The sequence below is a fragment of the Etheostoma cragini genome, chromosome 3, assembly GCF_013103735.1.
Source record: "Etheostoma cragini isolate CJK2018 chromosome 3, CSU_Ecrag_1.0, whole genome shotgun sequence".
NCBI lineage: Eukaryota > Metazoa > Chordata > Actinopteri > Perciformes > Percidae > Etheostoma > Etheostoma cragini.
In genome coordinates this window covers 19,439,897-19,465,414 of record NC_048409.1, presented here as the reverse complement: position 1 = coordinate 19,465,414, position 25,518 = coordinate 19,439,897, and the positions used below count along the sequence as shown (strand labels likewise).

The 25,518-nt window shown below is 40.0% G+C and overlaps 1 protein-coding gene across 2 annotated transcripts; it reads right to left on the bottom strand.

Moving 5' to 3' along the window:
- Positions 1 to 1,268: 1,268 nt before the first annotated feature.
- On the bottom strand, positions 1,269 to 25,518 carry sacs (sacsin molecular chaperone). 2 transcript variants are annotated; one of them, XM_034866136.1, is made up of 12 exons: positions 25,371 to 25,518; positions 23,671 to 23,741; positions 23,319 to 23,427; positions 22,061 to 22,211; positions 19,858 to 19,948; positions 19,694 to 19,779; positions 19,131 to 19,242; positions 18,865 to 19,011; positions 16,667 to 18,152; positions 15,896 to 15,987; positions 14,775 to 14,801; positions 1,269 to 14,110 (listed from the first exon to the last, which is right to left on the bottom strand). In XM_034866136.1, exons 3-12 carry the CDS (start codon positions 23,339 to 23,341, stop codon positions 2,559 to 2,561), a joined length of 13,767 nt encoding a protein of 4,588 aa, XP_034722027.1. In that variant the 5' UTR covers positions 23,342 to 23,427; positions 23,671 to 23,741; positions 25,371 to 25,518; the 3' UTR covers positions 1,269 to 2,558. The 2 variants fall into 2 exon arrangements, with proteins under 2 accessions (XP_034722027.1, XP_034722031.1); XM_034866140.1 differs by lacking the exons at positions 14,775 to 14,801; positions 25,371 to 25,518 and having other exon boundaries at positions 23,671 to 23,883.

The window sequence follows — 25,518 nt, the reverse complement described above, 5'->3', positions numbered from 1 at the left end:
TTTGTCAGTCACTTCAGAGATTCACAGATGGATTTTATATCCTTTTTTGTCAACTTAAATGCAAATAGCGCAAGACAACAGACTTGTTTTGCTCCAACTTCTTTTTTTAGAGTTAAGATTAGAATACCATGTGCTTAAGGTACCATAAAGTGTTTTGTGTGTGGTATCACGTGTGTAATTGTGTTTTTATTTAGTTATAATATTATGTATGTTTGGCCTAAGTTTTCCAATTACAGTCAAGGGCCTTTGACTAACAGTGCATTCTTTGACCACGGCAACATGGAAGCAAAAACATTTCTACGGTACGGTCATTGTAGGTAGTTTATGATTCTTAGTGTGAACTTTTGCCTTTTTGGCCAAATATGCCTTGATTTTATAATTTTTACACAATATGCATGACAACATCAGTTCTCTACGTCAAAAAGGGCAATATTTTGTAATCACGGTTACATTGAGTTTAGCATCAATTTTTCAGAAATACTGCTTTCAGCAGAAGTAATATCTCATGCCGTTATCAGTATTGATAAGTAGATTGCAATTTATCACATATGTTCTGGCATATTTTGTTAAAGAGTGTAATGTGTATTTATTCTTTTTGGTATGTTGAATAAACTTTGTGCTACTCTTCTATGATAAGACTGGTCTCCTGTTTTCTAATCAAATCTTATGAAGATAATGTCACCAAGCGGTCTAATATTTTTTTAAACAGTTGTGTTCTGCTCTGCACTAAGGCTATTATGTCATGGTGGATACAGTTTTAATCATTCCATAACCATGTTTATTGGCTCTCTGATGCACTCTAGTGGAAAAGCTCTTCAGTACCACCAAGCTGCACAATACAATTAGTCTAATCATCTGCCCAAACCCCACACACTTACACACACACTCTCATCATACTCAATAGGTTCCAATGTGTATGTGTTTTGTGGCCTGGGTTTAAAAATTAGATCTGGTTCAGAAAAAGAAAATCCAATGTTTCCTCAAGATTGATTGACAAATGTCATCAGAAAATCAGATTTTCTTAATGTGTAGATTTCTATAATAAACCAAGCTACTCCTTACACCTGTGACATTTCCATTTCAATATCAACATTCAAGAGTATGTTTAAACTGAATTCATATTCCTCCACTTCAAGAGACAAATTAATTATTTTGCTTGCAAACTTGAGGCAACATTAAGTTAAATGTTTAAAGAATGCAATACAACATGAAAATTACATTTGCTTTCAAAACTCCATCTTTTATAAACGTAAGCAAAGTTGACACAATAGAGTTAAGGGGGATTTATTAGGCCTTCCTGGAACAGTGTACATCAACCTGTATGCTACACAATTATAATTAGAAATTACATTTACAATATGTGGTCAGTGTGTGTAAGTCTTGGAATCAAAGGTAAAATAATGCCAATAATACCGGAAAACACGTGAGCACCACAGTTTGGTACTGCTCTAGGTTTTTTTAAACCAGAAAAGGTTAAATTACCAAAAATGTACGAACATTGTTTTTATGCTTGCAAAAGTTGACCTGTTAAGGGATGTGCCCAAATAATAGTGTATATCTGGCTTTATTTTATCACACTGTCCTACAGAGTATTCTCAAACAGGTTGTCACTGTAAAAAGAAACAACTTTTGGGCAACTTGTAAGCAAAAGCTGAGCTGCAGTCATACCTGCCCTACCCAAAACTTAAAACTAAAACAAGTTATCAAAGAAGACTTGCTGTAGGGCCCCAGAGTACACATGGTTCATATGAACAGGTAATGTAAAACAGTCACCAAATGTTACTGTATAGAGCACAACACACATTTACCATAGCTATAACAAAACCTATCCCCAATGGAAAAAAACAATTGCATTTAAAGTAAAGTTTTCCATTCACAGTAGGATTCTCCCAAGTTGCTGGGGGTGACAAGCACACTTCCAGTGCAAGTGTGAATACATCAGGAGGAGGATAAACAAGTGACTGGCTATGTTACAGAAAATGTACAACTTTTACAGAAATTATATTAAAATAACCATAAAAATACAAAAAAGAAAATTTACAAACATGATTGTAATTTTCTTTGCTTGCTGAGATCTTGCAAATGGGACACGTTGCATGACAGAATATGCCATATTTGACATTTAGAGTTTATTTTCTTCAGAAATGCGTCCTTTAAGTACACTCAACTGGTTTCTGTAGCAAGAAAATATATATATATATATTTTTTTATAAAAGATAAAGTAAAAAAGCTGCATATTTTAAATCTAACTCAGAGCAAAATCATTGTGGGGTCATTGATAAACAAAATGTATTGCTTAGGCATTTGTATGTACAGCATATGCAGATTCTTTTCACATATTACAGCAAATGTGTATTGAGACAGCCTTAACGGTTATTGGAACCATACGTTTATTTACTGTGCATGGGCCACGGAACCACTATCCCAGAACCATAAACTATCAGCTGGACATTTTTTACAAAGTGATACACATGATCTGTTTTGCACAAAGCCATGGGCGTCCACAACTCCACAGAGGATATATACATACTGTAATTTTGTTAACTTCAACAACAGTATTATATTTTTTGCTGCACAAAGGTTTCAAGCTTTATGATAATCCGTGCGGTACATTCCATCACTCTCATTGCCACCTCAGATGTAAATCTGTCATTGGGAATCTGTGGAAATGGCAGGAGATCAGGATAGCGAGTTCTCAGGCTGTCCACACCATATCCTTCCAGGATCTGAACATCATTTGAGAGGCCTGTTAACTGGGAGTTGTACTCTTCCACTTTTTGAGCCAGTGCAGTTGGTTTCACATCTTTGTCCGACTTTCCTCTTACTGCATAGTCTGCAGCTATCAGTGCAAGCTTTGTGGCTAGGTAGCATTTAAAACAAACCCATTCATTGGCATTTTTATGGAGATCATTCCGAGCAGCAGAGTAGTTTGCTCTTGCTTGCCTCAGCCATCTGCGGGCTTCCACTGGGTTTCCAACTGTCTTAAATGTAGGGGGCACAAAGAAACGGTGAGAATGTGACGAACCTGCATAGCTTGTATTATGTTCCCTGAACTGTTGCCTTTCTGACTTGTGACTTGTTGCTTCTTGGTTCCATGATGAATAAAACCTTTGATATGAGAACTTCTCTGACTGGAAGCGAGATGATGATGTGGAGTAGGATCTCCTGGAAGCTCTGTCTGTATTTTGCTGATCAGCCAAAGTCTGTTTCTCCATCCTGTTAATCTCGTTCTGTAGGTGCTTGAAGACTTCAGTGGCAATGTCCAGATTCTCTGCATTTTTATCTGGATGCCACTTGAGATACAATCTGCGGACTATCTTCTTTCTCTCTGTCTCGGGAAGCTTCCAAGCTTGTTCAACTACTAAGGTCACTTCTTTTAGAATCTCAGGCAATGCATGAAGCTTGATCTTTTTTGGAGACTGTTTTTGAGAGGGGGGTCTGAGGTTTTCCTTACCAGGAAAAACAAGAGGAATCACTTGTGGACCAGAGGAACGACTGTTTGGGCTTGCAGGAGTTGATTGGGCACTGGTGTCTCGCGCATGGGCACTTTCCTCTTGTCTTGAGAATTTGTACAAGTCAAGGGAACTGACTACTTTGTACTCACTGTAACCAATGTCAATCTGGAAGCATTTTCCAAGGAAACTTGTGGTTTCCTCCTCTTGTCTTTCTACTTCTTGCACAATGATGGCATATGTATATGTAGGCTGGTAGGATCCATATATGTCTCCACCCTCAGAGTCTACAAGGTAACCCACATACTCTCCTGGATAAAATACATTCATGGGATCCATCAGGAGAGTGTGATGTATCTCAGCTGGTATGGGGGTTCCAGGGAGTGGTAGCTCAAGTTTTGAAGGTTCTGTTGAGTCATACTTAACCCCAAGGTTGTCTAGCTTTTCTGTGATTCTGTAGATGTCATTACAGCCCAGCATAGCAATCAAATAGGATGTGTCAGAAATCAAATTGTCTGTAGCAGACTTCAATGTCATTGCCAGTGCTAAGAGAAAATTAATGTCTTTGCTGTCTGAATGCTGGATGTAGAGGTGTATCACAGCTGTCCCATATCTCTTGAGGAAGGCAAGTGTTTCGCTGCGACTGTGTGGGATAGGGCTACATCCTTTCACTCTTAATGTTGTCTGGAGTTTCTCAAAACAAGAAACCTTCAATCCTTCACAAAGTGCTTTGCAGAGACGTATGGCTTTTTCTTCATTCACAAGGTATGCATTGTCATTCTCATGTTTCATTATTCTAATCAGTCCTGTGATGAACTGCTCTGATGACAGCAACAGCTGTAGGCGACCTTGAAGTGAACAAAGAGCTCCAAACTGGCACATTCTTGGAGAATCTTCATCAAGTTGCTCCTCAAGAATACCACTCAACAGTCTAGGCCTTAGTTTCTGTGGAAGTAGCATGATCAGCTTTGTGTGAAAGGCATGGTCTTTGCCCAGATAGCACTGGCTCATGTCCACAAGCATCTGAACTCCAACATTACCCTGAATTCTGCTCTTGTAGTGTGGGGCATCATCAAAGACCAAGCTACTGGATTTAGCTAATCTGCCGTCATGACTAGGCATATAAAATATCAAATCTTTGAGACTCTCAAGATCTTTGCGAATTTCCACTGGATCATTATGGAGGGACTTGAACAATCCTGAAACAACCCTTTTCACAGTTCTCATTTCATTTGGGTCAAGCTGCTTGCCCTCTGAACTTCTGAAAATTCGCCACAACACTTCAACATACTGTTTGGTTGACACAACATCTTCTGTACCAAAAAGTTTAAACAGCTGATGAAAGGTACCAAGTTCTAGAGGCAATTTGTAAAGGTAGGGCTTGAAATCAGATTCATTGTCCAAATTAATGACAACCTCTTCAGGTTTCAGCAATTTCCAGCCATCTTCAACCATGACAAAAGCCACCCCACGGAGCTGGTAACGGAAATCTCTTTTATCTGCATTGAGAAACTCGTAGGTGGACCTTAAAACTTTGTTCCTTGTTTTAACCATTTCATCATCCAGATTGGATATGTTGCAGATGTTCTTACAGTTGCTTATGACTTTCTCCAACGGTGGGTCCAAGTTGACACCTAACATGTTCAGCACTTGGTCAAGTTGTTCCTGTCCAGTGAGAGGGTTCCCCTCCTGGTCCTTTATGGTTGATGGTGTAGCCTTCTCAGGTAGAATTGGGCAAGATGTCCAAAGCAAGTGAATGATATCTGTTTGCTTAAATTTTGGATTTACTTGAGACCCGCTGAAGCGAATTAGAGGAACTGTGCCACTCATCTCCTGGTACTGTGAATGAAGCTTGATGAGTTCTTCAGGGGCTCTCTCAGGACAAAGGAATGGTATCATTGAGAGCTCTTTGAGAAAAGTACCCTGGAACAAGTCCGTCCTCTCTTTGAAAATGTGGTTCAAAAGAACATTGACAATGTTTTGCACTTTTTCTTTGGTCCAGCTCTCTGTTTGGGCTTTGATGCTGACCTCTTTTGTAAACTGTAGAACTTGCTGCAGTGACACATCGTGCTTGAGACCAATATTTCTCAGAAAGGTTATCCATGAGGTTAGCAACAATGTCCCGTTCTTGGGTTTTGACACCTGTTCAACTTTCTTAAAAAATTCACTTGGTATGAATGATTTTGCAGGTAGCATAACTTCAAACACCTTTACTGTCTCATCATAGAAAAACTTGGTTGGCCTGAGTCTGTTTGAGTAGTCACAGATGAACAACAGTCCCTCCAATTTCTCAAAGAGCTGATCCTTGATCTTGCACGATTCTTCTATTGACAAAAGTCTCTCCTTTAAGTAGACAATGTGTACAACTTTGGCATCATAGGAAAAACCTTCGAACTTTGGTAGGAGATGTTGAAGGTAGATTTCTAAGTCATCAATTGGCATGCAGCCAAGGAAGGTGTACAGTTCTTTCAGCTGTGGATTGTCAGCAAGGAAAGCAAAGGAGGCTGTGTGAGCCCATTTGTCTATGTCTGCAGTGGGAACGTTTTTTGCAAGGACATAGTTTGTCTCATAGTTTGCAATGCTGATGTATCTCCCACTAACTGATTTAAAACATGGGAGGAGTTTTAGGCTCTGTGCATCCTGTTTTGTGAGGTTAGCTAGGTTGCAGTTGAAATACAACAGAAGCGCCTCAAAGTCATTGTCGGTCAGGTTTGCTGCTTTGAATGCAGATGTCTGGATCATGTACTCTACAGCCTTCAGAACACTTGATGGATTTTCAATGTTGGCTGTGTGTTGTGCCAGAAAAGGCATGATGGGATTCTCTTTGACACAGATTTTGTTCACTGCAAGCTGAATGCAACCTGCTTTCATTAGGGTGTGAAAGACTTTGTCGTTTTGGCCATGTGGAAATATGACTATGTTCATCAAACTCAGGGGTAAAAGCACATCATGCTCAGGGACAACTATTTTTTCTCTTGCCATGAATTTGATTCCAGGTAGCAAAGCCCAGTCTTTCAGAATGTCAAGCACTGTGTCGAAACAGGGTTTGATGTCCACCTGATCCTCCTTGACAGCAATATTCTCACTGATGAAGTTCCACACATTCTTCAGCCAAGATTCACTTCCAAAGGTGTCTCTCCACCTAACAGGAATCCTTGTTCGATACTCTCTTGGAAGAACTGACCCAAGTAGGTCACCAAAACAGCTAATGTCAAACATCTTTGCAGCTCCTGTCTTCAAAAGAATATTGCTATACTTGATGTACAGCGTATTCATGAACATGTCTTTCCTTGATGAGATTAGCTCATGATGTATTGTCAGGAACTTTGGTCTCTTTGAATCAAACACCTGAAGCATAGTGTCCATTGTTATCAACAGAGGCAAACCCTCAATTGTGACTTCATCTTCTTCTATTTCTTTGAAGCAGTAGTCAACTAGAAGCTTCAAGTTATGAACTAGCTTGTAGGTTGATTGTTGGAGACGACAGGGGAGTTTACCAACATGGCAAGATGTGTCTGGTGATGAGAAAGTGTGAAGAAAGTTGCGGACATCCTCTGGTGTCACATAACTGACTGTTATCCCTGCATCTTTCAAACAGAAGTAGAGATTTGCTGTCTCATCGCAGCTGTGAACCAGGTTAAAACCAATATCCAGAAGCAAGGTTTTTAGCCTGTAGACATTTTCAGCCACAGACTTCCTTGAGGTGATGTTGTACTCTGTGTTTTTTAAGTGCTGAAGTTCATCTTGAAGCAGATTATCAAAAAAGGCTCTGCCTTTGTTTGCAGTGGATGTGTTCACCCATGAAATGTAAATGACAGAGTGCATGTCAGAGTTGTCCATGTGCGCTGCTCTGACTACAGGTAACAGGCGCTTCACGTCAGCATGAATACAGCTGTACACTGCTTTAACCAGGCAGTACCAATCTGGCTGTATATCAAGTCGGTTGACTGGGAAGAAGAAAAGATATTTCCGCAATGTATCTTTAACAACATGAAGTGGTGTTCCTTGTAGTACAGTCATGGTGGGATCAGGACCTGGAAAGTATCGACGCTTAAGCTGAATTAGCAGTTCCACACAGGCAGGGGCTATCAGTGATGTCATCAAATTGTTATTCCAGTCACTTCTTACCCCTACTCCATTGTCATCTCTCCATAGGTTTCTTCTAGCAGAGTCTAGGGCAAAATGCCCATTGACATGAAAAGGTAAACCAGTCTCCAGTGAAAGGGGCAGAAAGCAAAAAGCTCTGTGGTTTTTTTTGTAGTTGTGGCTTACACATGCAGCTACACCTCCACGTGGGAATAGAGTTATGTCTTCATTTTTGTGAGCTGAGATGACACTTTTTGAGACATTTTCAATGTTAGGGAAGCCAGATCGGTTGCAGATCATCCATGTGGTCAAATTTCCATCATTGTCTTCTATATCCATTGTGTAGGTTATCTGTTGGACTGGGATAGCAGTGAGCTGCTTCTTTTTTGTCACACTGTCAATGACAGAGGCATGAAACTGTTTGCGTTTTAGTCGATCACCATCTGTTATTTTGGCTGTTACAGAATAGAGGATTTTCAGTTCTCCAGATGCTTTATCAATTTCACAGATTGATATTTTCTCCATGTGGTTGAGGAACATCAGAAGCTCTGCACCGTCAGTTTTTAACTTATCGAGAAGGTTTTGCACCATTCTGTCGGATGCAGGGACAGAACTGATCTCTGATGTCTTTGCCATCTCCTTAGAGCGAATAGGGAATCTGAACATAGTGCTGCGTTCTAACTTAAATTGGACTCCCAAGTAAAGACTTAGAACATCTGAAAACTGAGATCTGAAGTCAGAGTCCAAGTCTCTAAACATTCTTCCAGGACTCACGGATGTCGCCCCAGGTGCATACTGTGCATGCGGATCAAAGATGCACAGAATGTCATTGTTTGAGATGAAGGACGGACAGTCAGTGATGTGATAGACAGAGTTGAATCCTATGCCGTATTGCCCAGTTTTGCCTGGATTGGCCTCTTTTGTTCCTCTTCCAAGGTTCTGTATACCTCTGACATCATCCTCTGTGAAAGGCTGGTTGTTGTATACACAGAGGGCAGGGCCTTGCATTGGGATCCATTTGTCATCAAATATTCTGTCTGTGGGGTGTATCCTTGGATCAAAAACAAAGTAAATTTCAGTGGCTTTGGCATCATCAGCATTTTGAAGCAGCTCTTTTAGCATTTCTTTTTCTGATGGATAAGCATTGAGAATGCTTTTAATTCTGCTTGTGAGTTTTTCTTTCTGTCCAAACTCACTCCCAAGTGTAGTGAAGCAGACATTTGAGGCATATCTCTCCAAGGCTTTGTGACGTTTTGGGACTGCTCCTAATTTTACAGCGACCTCTCTTGGAATATCCCCGTGACAGTATTTCACAGAAGAGTCTCTGACTTTTATCCAAGGGCAGTCATTGTAGCACAGTGATTTTGATTGCTGCAATGTCAGATTGGAGTCGGGTAACAGAATCCCACCATAATTCGCTTGGCAGTGTTCTGGGTTCTTGTCTCGTATCAAGTTCCATATTCCCTCGCTAATAATTCTGCGACTCAACTGGAAGTTCTCCTCGCTGAGTACCCTTCGCCCACATTCTTGTTTCACAGTTTCAAGAACTGTGGCAAAATCCTCGACTGTGAAGCTGGGCTGTACCCCAACATTTTCAAAGAGCTCACGACAGCTGTTTCTGTATTTGTTAGGGAGCTGATAAAGATGTGGAGCTGCATCAAAATTCAGGTGGAATGCAACTTTGGAGGGATTAACATATGTGTTCTCCACCAGGATGGAATTGAACTCTTTCAGTTTTTCCGTTATTTGTCCTTTTGCATTCTCATCCTGCAGCATTTCCTCATGAATAAACTTGTAACAGGCATTTGTTATGTTTTCTTGGTACAGTGTGACACCATCAAATGATTGAGACAGTTTCTTGAGTTGACTGATGACCAGTCCAACTGAGGGCTTCCTTATCAGACCAAGACAGTCTTTTACAGCCAATGACATTGCACCACAACCTTTGAAAGATGGAGAATTCTCATTCAAGATTGGCTTCATCAGACACACAGTTTCCTGATGTTCAGTTGTGAAGAGTTCTCTAGGAGAAAACATTGTTGTTGGGGAAAAGTTGTTACCATGCCATGGTAGTGAGAAACCTGCAGGTCTTGTCAGGAATGGAAGGAACTTGGTGTCATGTAACTTTTCTAAGAGCTCTGCAACTCCTGGATCACTCAACTTCAGTTTCTCATCGATGAGACTGAGTAGTAAACTACTACGAAAGCATGCAGCTGTATGATCATTTTCATTAAGATCAATAACAGATTGAGCCCGTTCAATCAGGTCCTCCCATGAAAGATCATCTTTGACCATGCCTAACTGCACTAGCTTCACTAAACACACAGGGTTCAGGTAGTCTTTTGAAGTCCCTTCAGGAAATCTTCCATCATCAGTGTTGTAGAGTTTAGCAACTCTTCCCTCTGGGTGAATAAGTCTGGAAGGTAAAACCAGTTCCTTGGTAAGGCCAGAGCATGGGATACAAGGAGTAATCCTGAGAATTGATGCAAAATCTTCAAGTTTCTCATTCAAGACGTAATGCATCAGGGGATCTCGAAGCTCTTGGTCGATTTCCTGGATGTGAGGGAAAAAGACATCCGAAAAGAACTGCTTCTCTGTTAGGGTGTTTTCCATCAACTTTCCTTTACATCCAGCATCATCAAATCCCTCTTTCACCCAGTCAGGCAGCTCAACAGCACAAAGGTTTTGGGAGCCACTCTTCTTGAGGTATTTCAAAAATATTTTAAAAGCAGCAGGACCAATTTCTGGCCTACAGAGTAAGGCATCGTCAAGAAATCTGACGTATTTGATTGACACCCAGGTTTTTCCGTCTGAGAAAACCTTTGCATGCTCACTGTCACCTCCTTTAGCTATTTCTTGGTAGACACCCTGGCTGACCAGTGTGAAATCATCATGCACCTGACTTGGATCTGGCCATGCTGCATAATAGCTGTAGTCGAGCAGTTCTCCACTTTCAGCCATTGAACGTAGCATTGTGAGTGCTGCTAAATATGCCTGGACAATGACATGTCTCATGAACACAGAATTCCACTGTCCTTTGGTGTCAGTCTTCCAGATCTCTTTGCGGTTGGAAGTAACAGCAAAGCAGCCGTTAATGTGGACCGGTAGGCCTGTTTTGATTCTGAGAGGTAAGTAACAAAACACCTCTCCGATTGGTATGGTATTTGTCTTTACTGTCCATTTGCGATTCTCTTCTTCTGAGAGCAAAACAGCCACCCCTCCACAAGGCACAAGACCAAGTCTTTTTCCAATATCACTGAGCGAAAACTTGAGTGCCTCAGTTGCATCCATGCATGAGCACATGAGCCAGTTGGTGACCTCAACTGCCTTTGGGGGCATTTCATCTGTGAGTCTTCTTGTCTGAACACCTTTAGCAGCCATCTCAAAGTACTGGTTAGGATCCTCTTCTGAGCCTCTGAACAGTGGTGAATGGAGATCAACCATGCGTTTGAACACGTTATGAAACTCCTCCACCAAAACACGTATGATGCAGCCAGACTTGGGAACATCAGCAGGTACTCTGTTGGTGCTTGCTACTTTTTTCATGACCTTTGCTGCAGATTTTAGGATACTCAGAGGTCCGTATGATGATTTGGATGACCAGACACTTTTGTTGATGGTGACAACATCTTGTGCTCCAGCTGGATTTGGTTCCTCATATTTCAGGTATTTTAAGACCATACTTCCAACATGCTGAGTGAACAAAATGAACCGATGGCCACATATGCTGAACTCATCAACCAAGGAATATATGTCTGTGGTGTTGTAGTATAAACTACTGATTTCACTTACTGAGGCTTCCTGCTCTGTTCTGAATGGGAGTCTGAACAATGTACCATTGTACTTGTATGGAGAGTCCTGAGCTAGAGGAAGCTGGCAATTGAAGACATTAATGAAAGGTTTGAACTGGTTGGGGAATTTTCTCAGCCTTTTTTGTTGTTTGCTCCAGTTGATTTTGATCCCTGGATTAGATCTGTCTCTGATATGTTTGCTGATGTGATTGATGTTTGGATCAAACATGATCATGAACTCTCTGCTCATAATGATGGGGATATCAGTGATGTGATAAACTGAGTTGAAGCCCAAGCCAAACTTGCCAACCTTGTCTGCTTCACATCTCTTTACTGAACCACCTAACCTTGTGATGTTTAGAAAGTCAGTATCTGAGAATACAGAGCTGTTGAAAGACCACAACGAGGGTCCATGGCAAACAATCATGCCAGGGTCAAGGAGATTCTCTCGAATGTCTGTGTTCTTTCTCATGTCAATGAGGAAACTGCACTCTGTTGCACTTGCATCATCAGCATTCTGGAGAAGCTCTTTAAAAATGTCTGCTACAGATGGATATTCCTCCAAGATGTTCTTTATTCTCACTGTTAGAGGTTCTCGTTGGCCTGATTGTTCAAAGCCAAGGTTCTCTGGGTTTATCAACCTTGTGCTCAAACATGGCACCTTCAGCCACTCTGCCGTTTTCATGGGGATGTCATCATGGATTAATATAATTGGCTCTGATGCATCTTCAAGTAAGTCATTCAAATCGTCAACCTTGATATCACAGTAGGTGCATTCATGTATGGGCTTCATCCCTAATTTGCTTGGGTCCTTGTAAAAAAGAATTGGCACGTGCATGTTAGTATCTACAGGTATCTGATTGTTGTACAGCCATCTCAGGATGTTGACTAAAAGTAGGATATCATGTTTGCTTTCATCCTTAGCAATCTCTCTCTCACATTTTTGTTGGATGGTGCTGATGACTTCAAACACATGTCTTGACACAACCTCTTCAACTGAACCACAAAACTTGAACAGCTTGTGAAACTTTCTAATTGTCTTTGGCAGGGAATACAGGTAAGGCTGCAAGTCTAGATCAGGGAGGGGCTTTAGGACTGTCTGGCCAGGTGATGAGAATGTCTTCCCCGTCCACACCCAATCAAAAGGCAGTGATTTCATTGCTTCTCTAGCATCCTCAAGATGAGCCTGCATGAAACCATATATCTCAAACAAGATCTGCTGGAATTGATACCAATCCTCTGTGGTGAATGCTTGAGATTTATGCCAGTCATTCACTGCTTTTAAGTGCTGTAGTACTTGATCCACCTGTGGCTCTACTGTAAGTTTCAGTGCTTTTTTCATACCTGCAGATGTGTGTTCAACTAGTGCTACTGAAGATCCCACAATCACTGCATGGGATATGTCACACATCTCTGACAAAGAGCAGATATTGAGAGTATCTCCAACCCAAGCAAGGGATTTTGGGTAAGTTAGAGGTCTTTCTTTGCACACAGGTACCCATTTCAGTTTTAGCAATGATGTCTGAGCATCAGCAGATTTTACCAACTTGGTTTGTCTGTTAAGTATTTGCAGGAGGGTTTTTGCCTTTTTAATTATGAAGTCCCACTCAGGCTCCTTGCAGCTTTGTAACTCCTCTATCTTCTTTGCCACTTTGAGTACATCCTTTTCACTGAGCTGTACTTCATTTCTTAGTCCCAGTTGTCTGAGTGAGTGAAGAATATCAGGGGAAGACGTGAATATACTTGTGGGAAACCTGGTTTTCTCTTCCATGTAGAACAGATTCTGTAGAATCTCCAGCTCAGGATCAAAAAGATCTGATGCTTTGACTGACTTTCCACAAGGCAACTGAATAAAAGTAAGAGCAGAAAGCCATCCAATCACAGATGAGTTTTCATTTTTTAGAAACGCCAGATGTTTAAGTGCCCAAAGCATGACATGGTTTATCTCATCTGTTGTGTAAAAACCCCTCTCAATATCTTGAATAATAATCTTCAAACATTCTGTTGTTTTCACTTGTTCTACGTTCAGCATCTTGATGAGGCGGATTGATTCCTCGTCACAGCAACCGACAAGATTTATGGATAATTTCACATCTGGTGGATACTTGGCTCTGTGATGTAAAGCTCTAGCTCCTCTCAGAGATGTGAATGCCGAGGTACCTTCAGAGCAGGTTCCCACTTTCTCAAAGATGGAAAGCTCAAGCAGGGTATGCTTTTCCCTCTCTGTAATTTCAGACAGTCCTGCAAGAAAGTTTCTGAGCACAATCTTCTGTTTAACTGAGAAAGAAGAGACTTGGCTGAATAATCGTTGTGTTGATAATCTATCCATAATTTGCATAAGCATACCGGGAGAGGAAGGATGGATGTAATTCTTAAGCAGAGGGTGCTGCAAACATGAATCCAGCTTTTTTATCACTACTCCTCCAAGCTTTTGCATGATGTCAAGAAGGTTTTCAGAAACCGGCACCTCTTCCTCATCCACAAGAATAATGGGGGATGGAGTGTTGAGGCGTAGAAGCTTAACTGTGTCCATGCTTTCCTCAAGTGGCATAAGTGGGATCAAAGGCATATCTTCAAAGGTACTTAGGTCATCAGCAAAATATATATAGAGATGCTTCCAAATCATCTTCAGCCAGGAAACTGTAGGATGTTTCAACTCTCTGTTTCCAGGTTCCCATTGGACAATGAAGTCTCTAACTGGCCAGGCCGTTGAAAGGATCTCCTTAATGAGTCGAGCTGATCGTTCAGGGTTCAGCATTTGTAGCTGAGTGCAGGGTCTTCCTGTTTAAATAACAATGAAAAAATAGAATTTGCCTTAGTTATTTTTGAAGAAGTAAATGCTATCAAAGTTAGGTTTGTTGTTATTGCACGATGCAGTAATCTGAGGATGAAAGTTCAACTGTTAAAATTGTCTTTATAATCCACTAAATCAGTTTCTAGATACATCAGAAAGCAACACCCCACAAGCAGATTACCATTTGAATTAATTTTGTCAAATAAACTATAAATATGAATAATTAGTATGTCATATTAAACATTCAAAACTTACAGCAATATTGCAGCTTATATTTCTGATAAAAACACAATTGCAAAAAACATATGCACACACATACACACAGTTTGTTGAATTTATACTAAAATCCTGTCAATCTTAAACCCATTCTTATCATTTCAGTGTAGGCAAAACATTTCTCAAAGACCCACATACCTAGAAAAACACTGCAGGTCATAAAGTGCACTATGACCGACTACAGGAAATCTTTGTAAATAAGTCAGAATGATAATGAGTGTTTAGGATAGGATTTTTTAAGAAAGTAAACATGTGAATTGTTTATTTTACTTCTCATATCTGTTAGTTTCTGACTGCAGTGCTCATTTACAGTCATGCATTAGTTTTGGTTAACAGTAAAAAGGTTCAATACTTAACACACTTTGAAATACCTACCTGAGCACCCCCAAAGGTATTGTTGCACTGCAATTTGAGTGACACATTTTAAGAGTTATTGAATGAATTTTATCCTGTTTATGTCTTATGTATATTTAAAAAAAAACATTTTGAGGTTATAGTTAGTAAAACACAGGTGTTATTAATAACGTTAATAATGTCTTTCAGCATCAGCATTTAATGCTGAATTGTTTCAGCCTGTCTCAACCTAATGCCCAGCTAAGAAAAATATTTGTTGGGATGAGAGAGTGAGACATGGATGGAAAGGGGGAGGTTAAGGGGATGTCAGGGGATTTGAGTAACTCCAAAGTGGTACTTAAACATCATTAAAGGGGTGGGGCCAGAGTGGGCAGCAAATGAAAGATTTCTGTAGGCACTGTAAAAACCTTTAAAAAAATGGAGTAGCAATACTACACTTCTTAGTAAAAATTATAAAATAAAAATGAATAGGAGTCTAGTTAAATGTTGGATTTGAATATTCTCTGTGTGGCCATGTTAGCTAGGTATAGCAGGCGCAAATATATAGAGGCTTATCCCTTGACGCAGCGGCTGCAGGTTGAAATTTGACCTGCGGCCCTTTGCTAATTGTCATTCTCCTTCTCTATTCCCTTTAGTCTTAATCTATCCTGTGGAATTAAAGGCCTAAAATAAGATCTCTGCCTTTCATTTTGGGTTTAAAGGACAAATTTGTTACTCAGCTTATTTCTGGTCTTGTATGCTTACTGCCATACTCCACCATGATTATAACAAGAAGGCAGTGATCTGATCAGGGATGAGTGGAATGTGTAGCACAAAAAACAATTTTTCTTTGAATCAACATGCTTACTCTCTCTTCCTGTCCCAGTAATACTACAACATGGCCAAACTCGAACAAAAGTCATCACAGGGATATTTTATACTGCTATAACTTTAAATCATACTTTGCACAAGGCTTCAAGCTGCCCCTCAAAATATGTGAATTTATTCATCTTAACTTTCAGATCCAGTGTTAAGATTACACATAAACCTGTCAAATATTTTACAGTATAAAGGTCACCGGTCACTGTTTGGGACGATGGTTATTTATACAAACATGTTTTTATGTGGAAGAGATTAAAAGTAAATTAAATATGTTACATCACCTCTGCTTTTGGCTGCTTTCTTCAAACTGTCCATTACTGAAGGTCTAATGCTCTCCAATATGAACCGACCCTCAAGTCCTGGATACAGAGACCTTGACAAAGCAAAAGGAAGAAAAGGTGAGACAATTCTATGTGTAGGCTACATGTGTTTTAAAACATTTAATGTTGAAAAGTTTGCATAGACAATGCTTGATGCTGTTATTGATCTAGTCACTGAAGTCCAAATAAACTAATAGGATAAAATAACAATGAAAATATAGCTGAGCAGAAATAATACATTGAGATATATTGTTAAAAAGACACACATTCCTCTGAATACTGAAAATAAGATGCACTGACGTCCAAATTTACTGTAAGCGCATTAAAAGACAGTCACATTTGCAATAAAATTTAATTTGGCAGAAGTAGAGCCACTATCTTAATCACACCCACAACCTCTTAAATAGCACAAATTTGCATCAGTCTTTCAGATGTAGATATGATTTACTTTTAAAACTGATCTTTGAAAATTACAGTAACCTTACTAAACCCAAGCACTATAATCCACACTTCTGTCTGCTTTTGTATATGTATATAAATGCACTAATAACACAACAACTATCCAGTTGATTTCAGGTCAAGACAAATACTGTTTTGTTTTTATTCCATCTATTGAAATATTGTTTTGAAGTCAAAAGTAAATGTACATTAAGGAGAGATTATAGCATGAGGTAATTTAGAAAAGAATTGCAAAAACGTTATGTTGAAAACACTATTTCACTCTATCTCTACCTGGGGTATTCTTCAGATGCAATGTAAATGGAATCATTTTCACTGACAGACGATGAAAACATTGTAAATGTCTCATCTTGCAGCGGCAGGAGCTCCAGTCCTATAAGGTCACTGTAATGTCCGTCACTAAGCGCAAACTCCAACAGCAACAGCTTCTCCTGTGAGGGACCTTTGTGTTTGTACTTCCTGATCACCTTCCGCAACAAAGATGGAGTCACTTTCTTTACTTCAGTGGACTCAGTCATGTAGGAAGCCAAAACAAAGTCCACTGCAGCAGGCACCTTTGCCACCTGCGTTCCTGAGCTTTGGAGGTAATTTATCACAGTTTTTGAAATGTCCTCATCTGTGTCCAGCTCTGAGAACACAGCCTGGTCCACCCTGATCCAGCTTTCACTGAGTGAATAGATGACCTGATGTTGTAGCAAGTCATGAAACAGAGGCTGGAGGATGGCTTTCCAGCGGGACTTGACCTGCTTAGGATCTGGCCAGGCCCCATAGGTCCCTTTAGGGGACAATGGAAAGTCTTGGTCCTTTTTTGTCTGCGCCCTTTTAATAAGCTCAGTGATGAGTGTGAAGTAAGCCCTTGGTATGACAGTGATTATAAGCAGCTCATTCCACAAGGCCGCTGGATCCCTCCACTGGTCCACTTCCCGCCACTTGATACTTCTACGATTATCAGTGAGACCGAAGAAGCCACTGACATGAACTGGAAGCCCTGTCTCACTCTCCTCCCCAGGGGGGAGAGGAAGGAAGCAAAAAGCTCGTCCTGAGAAGCCAGATGTGGCACCTTTTTCTTCTTTACTGATCAAAGTAAGAGGCAGAGCAATGCCAATGGTGGGCATGAACTTTAAATCATCTGCCAAAGAGTCCAACTCAGCACACATTCCTCTGCCCCCAACTCCATTACAAACCAACCACGTCATCCTCTGAGTCTCTTTAGCCATTTCATCCTGAGTCTCTATGTTGAGCTGGTAAGTGACGCAAGTGATGGTAGAACTTGGAACACCGTTGCTGTAGCTGTCTATAGCCTGACCCAATGTCTTTAGTGCGTTTGGTCTTTCTAACTTATCATCAGTATTCTCTGTTGCTGTAGCCTGAAACACCATGCGCTCTGTACCATCAGACTCACGCACATGCAAGGAGATCTTCTGAACACTCTTGAGGAAGAGGAGCACTGTGTCTGCATCTGCTTTGAAAGACTCAAAGAGCTCCAAAACCTTTTCTTTGTTGTAAATGTTGCCACTGAGCTGGGAGGGTTTCAGGCGGAGAGGGAAGCGGAACAATGTTCCAGGAAAGCTGCCATCTTTAATGGTTTCCTCAGAGCTCCCAAACATCCCAATGTAGGGAGCAAACTGATCATTCAGTTCTGTTATCTCCTTAATGTCTGTTTTCAAGTTCCAACACTGCCCAGACTCATGCACACCAAACAGGGTCTGATGAGGGTCCAGCATGGCAATCTGGTCTCCACTAAATATACTGGGAGCATCTAAACAGTAAGAAGAAAAACACAAAATATATAAATTAAAAACGAAATATGTTGTTAATTCTATAGTGCAATAAATATAACATTAATTTATAGCGTGTAATTATCAATGTCACTTTTTGGACAAAACAAGACATTTGAAGATGACATCTTGGACTCTTGGAAATTGCGATGGACAGTTTTTTACTACTTTGTCACATTTTATAGACCAAACAATTTTCATTGTGATCAGAAAGAGAGTGTTTGCAGGTTGCAAAATGCGAAGGGCACTGCTTTAGCTTTTTTGTTAAAGACGCCCCAATCAGACCAGTTGCACCTTTCTGTTATTCTTGCAAGGCAACCATTGAATCACCCATTGTCAACCAACCGTTATTTAGCTATTAAGTTGAATGGCCTTGGGCGTTTTTTTTCTTGCCTTTAGGGCGCTACTGCGGGGGGGGGGGGGGGGGGGGGGGGGGGGGGGGGGCTTTACAATGCAAAAGCAAGGGTAAAACACTTCATTTTAATTTAAAACTAAACAAAAAGCCGCCCCAGGCTGCTAAAACACACTCTGTCTGATCTGGGCCTTTCAATGCATCTTAATAGTAATTTTGCAAATCACCATAGAAAACGATGTATAGGCACTGGGCAAACAATCATCACATTTTGGCAGGAACATTCTTGTACTGCAAGCATTTGATAACTATTATATTTAGTGTTTTTAAACCGTCCTTACCTGTAATATGGTAAACAGAATTGAAGCCAATCCCAAATCTTCCAACTTTCAAAGGATCCTCTCTTTTCCTGCTCCTCGCAATTTCTTGAATTCCATTCCAGTCTTCCACAGTGAAGACAGCATCATTGTAGACATATAATGCCGTACCTACGTAAATGTATTTTTTTTTAAATCTGCAACAAATTTATCAGCTACAAAGCACCTACTTAATGATACTTGAGCAAGAAAGATTCTTGCCAAGAGCTGTGTTAAATGTAACTACTAACCTTGATGCTGAGCCATGTCAGGTGACCACAGCGACTCCACTCCATATTCCGTCTCATCGTACATAAATTTGACTTCTGTGGCTCCAGCATCCTCTGCATTTTGAATCAACTCCTAAAAAATATACACAACCAAATACGTAGTAATTAATGCAGGGTCTTTCTTGTGGTTTTAAGAAATGTAATATGCTTGATGACATCAGCTTATTTGGTGCTAGATGCTTTTATCCAGCCTTAGAGTAAAATGAGCACATTATTAGAGTGGCTGTCCCCTGTGAGCCCTCACCCCTTTACCCTGGCAATGTTGCAACTATGTATGATAATACGGCCGATGCCAGCAGATAAAGCCAAAATAAAGCCCTTTGTTTTTGTGCAACCTTGACATGTTTTCCCAATCCAAATCCCATGACATCAATGTTACTGACTATAGCAAAATCTCAATCACAGCCTTTTAACACAGCAATTAAAAAACTTTTTTTTTAACCTGTTTAGGGAATTACATCAGGCCAACATCCACAGGATGAAAAATGTGAAATATTGATAAAGAAAAGTAGCATGACACTTACTTTCAGAATCTGTCCACCTTCAGGATACCTCCTCAGAATATCTTTCAGAAACTCAACTAGTGGTGGTGTAGTCTGTCCAAACCTCCCTGTAAAAGCCAAGCTGAGTAAGCCTCACTGTGGTAAGATTGAGTTATTTTGCAGAGATGTGGTGGTTTTAATACTACCTCCCCCTTTAAGGCCTCTTCCCTCCAGTGTGACAGATACTTCTGGACTTCCAGCAGGCACCAAGGTCCCAATCTGCACTTTGTTATCCAGCTAGAAAGGTAGGATGCGGAGAACACACGTAATTTAACATACAACAAAAATGTGTTGAATTGAGGAAGACAAAATAATTTGAATGGTCTGGTCTGTTATATGGAGAATAGGTAACAATAAATTTGGCATTAGCTAAACAAAATGAAAATGTTAGTTAATCAAAGTAAAAGCTTTAGCAGAATGTAACTAACGGCCCTGTACTGTGTCAGAACATTTCATTGTAAGATTAACAAACTACCTCTGTCAATGCACTCATAAAACATTTAGAAAGCCAACGTGAACTGACTGTCATTTTACTATTAACTGACTGATAGCTGTCCTCCCATCACAATTAATGTATCATCAGTCTCTCACCGCAGAACTAGTTAAACGTTTTGGGCTGCATTATTGCACACATTTTTACAAACAATTTTCTTCTGATGGATCTTTCCAAATCAATGCAGTAGGGCGCCAGAATACTGCCAGGCCCCAATACTGCTGCTCCTGCCGTTTGAGGATTTTCAAGGTGACATTATGACCCACTGCACTCAGCAGTCTTTGCACATCAACATGCTGGCAAACTGAGCTCTGGATAAGCAAATCTCTCAGTCATCATCCTCATCATGGTCACTGCAATGTGCAATAGCCATTTGTACAATTCAGGATGAAGGATTTTAAGTCTTTAATGACATATTAATATTTAATATGGGAAACAAGAGCACATAAGCTAAAGTAAATAAGCTTTATTCCCATCTCAACATATCAGACGTCTGAGAAAGACTGACTGATATTGGTGGAAACATGCCCACACGTACACAGACTTAGAATCTGCAATACAATTGAACATTTAAAATTATCTAATGTTGTGTGTTTCCATCATTCATTTAGAGAACAGAGTAATTTGGTTCTACATTTCTCTCTCAAACAAAGATGTATATACTATTGTAATGTATAGTAGTATTTTACCTCATTTGGCTACTGGACTGAATGTTTTACTTCATTTCAAAGTACCTACAGCAGGCATTTACATTGAAGAATGCTTTTGAACGTCACAGAGAACAAGCTAAACTTGCCTATCAGTTTCTCCTAAAAGGCATACGTACAGTAGCTGACACAGTGCCTCCGCCATCAGCCTGCTGCACATTTTATTGCATCAGGCACAACAAGCAACTTTCTAGGAAATAGTTTACATTATATAATACTCACAGTCTTAAGTATTCCTCTTGTTTAATTAAACTCTAAATTGTAGGGCCTGGCCTTGTGGTGGATGTGGTATTGGTGTGTAGGTGTGGCTAGCTAGCAGCTAATTTCTGCATATGAGATCAGTAGGGCTGCAGAGCACTGACCACCACCTGGTGCTTTCCATCAGCTGAACCCCGAGACGGGGGATAAACTCCAGTTATGTTAGGCCATACACTAACAGACACTATCAAACTCCCACACAAAAGCCACACAGTACATCTGCCTGCCACAATTAATCAAATTAACATTACTATTACATCTGTTTGATACAATTTTTTTTTTTATAGTAAGCGATTATAAGACCTTTGTTTATGAAAAACTGTATGGAATATATGAATGAATTATTTTGTTTCTTATGCTAAGAAAGCATTAAGCAAACTATTCTTTTTAGTTTAATAAACAGACAATGAAGTGCCTAGTCATGTTGCCCACAGTATGAGTCAGATCATTTGACTGCAGTCATTCGAGTTGATACTGTGTTCAGGACCACTGCATCACTCTGTAGGAATCCAACAGCCCGCAGTAAACATAAGATAGATAAATAGATATGACCATCACCACGCACAAACCAGTCATAAGATCAATGATAAAACAAAAAGGATTCAATGATTTGTTCACAGCAACATCAAATAAAACATGTGAGGAAAACTTTGTTCACAGCATCTTAACAATGAAGGCCCTGTTAATGTATCTACCATCAGAGAAAAAAACTCAGTTAGTCCTACTCTCATTTCTTAGCCTCAAAGACACAGTGTATAAACACAATGAACAGACATATGTCCTAATTATCAACTAAAAACCATTTTGCAATTTAATCTGGATCTGCTTTGTTTGCACATTATGAAATGTTTTACTATATTTCCTCTGCTGTTATTTGAAAAAAAAACATACCACTCTCCCATTGTGAGTCAGCTGTTGCTCTTTGACAGGCAGGTTTGTCTCCTCGTAGAGCAACTGTTTAACATCTTCAACGGATGTGAAGGGAGAGACCTCGTAGGATCTCAGGCCAATGTACTCATGACGAACTGTCACCCGTGGCAACCTAAAAATAAGATACACAGATTTTGTTTGAAGTTTCCATACATGTATGATACAATTGTGTGGGATGTGGGTAGAGTTTTGGAATTAGTAACTGTCTAGTAGGTAAAATCATTATAAGAAACATTTTAATTATAAGCTGTCTGAAGACTTTTTGTTTTGAATTTTGTCTTTATTTAATAGTGACAGTAGAGACACAGACAGAAAACAGGGAGAAATAAAATGCAAGAGGGGGTGTTGCAGTTATTTGGTTTGTGTCTTAACCACAAGGCTAGTCTCAGATCAAATCAAATCAAAATTGGTATAGAACAGTTGAATGAAACCCTTGCTTTTTTTTATTGTTTGGAGCACTATGTTAGGCAAGCATTGACAATACTGCATAGTCATTGTAGTTTAATAAAATAGAAAGGGAGGTCAAAGATCAAATTTTAACTCAAACAGTCATTATTGATCATGGTTTAGGTTAGAAAGAAACATGAGAATAGAAAACCTCAGCAGTCCATCGGTAATGGTCCATTAGTGCCATTTGGACATCTGCTCTAGATTTTGATTTTGAGAACGTTACCTTGTATACCATCCCATAGAGCCTGCAGCCTTACTGCACTGACATGTTGCAGGGTGAAGTAAAACCTTTAAAAATGCTGATTGATTGACTCAAGAGTTGTGTGCAGAAGGCAGTAAACTGAATAACCATTATTTTAGCTACCACCCACTCTAAAAGGGTCCATATACTGCTTTTTAAGGGGTGTAACATGGGAATTTTACTTAGGCCTATGTAAGGCAGATGTTAGCCTGTCAACTCTTAATCAGCAATAAAAGAAAAATATTCTTGCTTATTCAGCAGCAGGGCACTAAGTTAGACCTATGCAACCAAGTCCACAGTGGTGCATTCACTGGAGCTGGAGTGGGTGTGGCAGTCAGCACAGGATGTTTGAAAAGCTGCCCATGCTAAAAAATATTTGGCCAGTAACGTAAATGACTTATGATATGAAAATCGATTTGTCAGTTGTGAATAACCTGAACAGTGTGAAGGGCCTAAAAGTTGCTAAAATTCATCATGCTAGTCATTTTTCCAGGAATATTTTACAGTATAGTTCTATGTTAAACTCACCAAGGGTATGGACAGTTGGCCATCTCGTTGCTGTTAAATGTCCCAGCACATACACATTCATTGGACTATCTTCTGCACTGAGCGGAGGAATACGCCACCCGGAAAACGGCTGTCGCAAAACAAGAATACCGTTATTTTCCTCGAAACACTTGCCTATTCTGTATAACTGTGTGATAAATACCAAGCCTCGTTTGGTGAAGTATACGATACAAGAATACACATGCATAGCCTACAATATGGTAATGTGACTGTGGTTAAGAGGCTTTCTTTTAACCGTGTATCGCCGGTGCCGGGTGATTTTTTTAGCTTCTTTAGAGAGCGTTATCTCGTTATCCCAACAAACCCCACTCACTTGAATAGGTCCAGTGCGCGCCGTTCACGGTCCTCTCAAATAGCTGATACATGTCACGACAGTCTCTGTTCCTGGAAACAATAACGACAACAATAGCAGGTGGTATGGGTATTTTCCCACCACCAACATATTGACTCCTTCAAAGGCGATGTTCTAATAATAATGTATTACACTGCGTGTGCTAGCAAAAAACGGTAGAAGCAAGATACTTCACTGCCGGTTACTTCCGTGTCGTCCTAAACCCCAGCCAGGCACTCTCAGCCAGGTCTCATCTACAACTCGCTGTGAGGCCCCAAATGTGTATTATGGAAACTTCTCAATATATATATTTTATTTGAGAGGTTTATTTCGTATTGTATATGCATCTGCTACATCAACACTAATCCAAACAAAACATTTTGTTTTACGCATGCGTAGAAACTTATATCAATCTATTCACAACGATTCATGTAAGGTATAACTGTTGCATAATCCTACTAACTATGTTATAATACTGTGCCCTAGTGTGGGCTTACACATGGTGGGAGTTTATCTATATTTAGTTAAAGTCACGCCTCTGTAGCATAGACTTTATTAAAAAGGTCTGCAGAAAAAGAATCAAAGAACTCTCATTCAGTCCTATTCTACGAGCCCAGTGTTCCGGAAGTAAAACTATTGATAAGTGAGATGCTTTCAAGGCTTGGTTGGGGGTCTTGAAACCTCTGTTTAAACAATGAGCATCTGGGGAAAGGGTCAGGTTAATTGCTATCATTTTAAACTGTATTTTCTTTTTTTTTACCACTTTAGGGGGATAAACTCCAAGCTGAAAAACAGTGCTACAGTCGAATGCATAATTAGGCTGCTGACAGTTGGCATGCTAACTTGTGGGCTATGCAATTTGCCTAGTGGTCTACATTCACCAGACATGAAGCAGCATTCATTTGGAGGTGTCTCTAGCTGCTTCTTTTTAGTTCTGTTCTCCGCCAACTCTTGAGGGAAATATTAATATAATTTATAGGCTATGACAGTAGGCTATTGACTTCTAAAACCTATTGCCACCAGTACTGTTTGCAACTGCATTACTTTGCCTAAGCGGCTTATCATGCTGAATTCTGGGACTTGTAGTAAGCACACCAAAGTGATCAGTACATAGACTGTAGATACGCAAGCACACTGCAGTGACAGTCCAAGATGCGCACATCAACTTTGTAGACGAGAACCCTGAGGTAAGACGTACGGAAATATAAGCTATAAGGCCCCATAAAGATGATCAGCCATATTTAGTTAAAGCCCAGGGTCTGTCAGATGTAAGCATTTTAGGATACCCTGAATTAGACACTAGGCTAGGCTAAGAAATCCCACTATCCATTTATTTTAGTTGGGTTGGTTTGGATGCTGCTGACAATCCAGAGGATGATCTGACATTGACATCTAAACCATAGGCTATATAATTCAACATCGCTCTAATGTTTTGAAAACATCGTTTAGTGTGGTGCAATGCTTTTTGACAAAACCAGCCTATAGCTTACGTAGAACCGTGACATCATCACCTCGAAGTCATAGCACCTTAAAATTTAAACTGCTCTAAATGGCATCATGTTGGTCAATTTACTGAACACCATCTTGGCAGAAAAACACTAACAGTCCTATAGCCTATTGTGCAGAACACAGTACAATAAGTCAGACCTGACATATGCAAAAATAGCTTACCTCAAACTTACCAGACAAGGATTATACAATGTCAGCTGTCCAAGTAGGGATTTTCTCTCAAGTCTCATGTATTTCCAATTCAGAAAAATATTTATTGATTTGTAACTAAATTTTCCTTATTGTTAAAGCACATTTTTTCGTGCCCTATCACCCCATAGC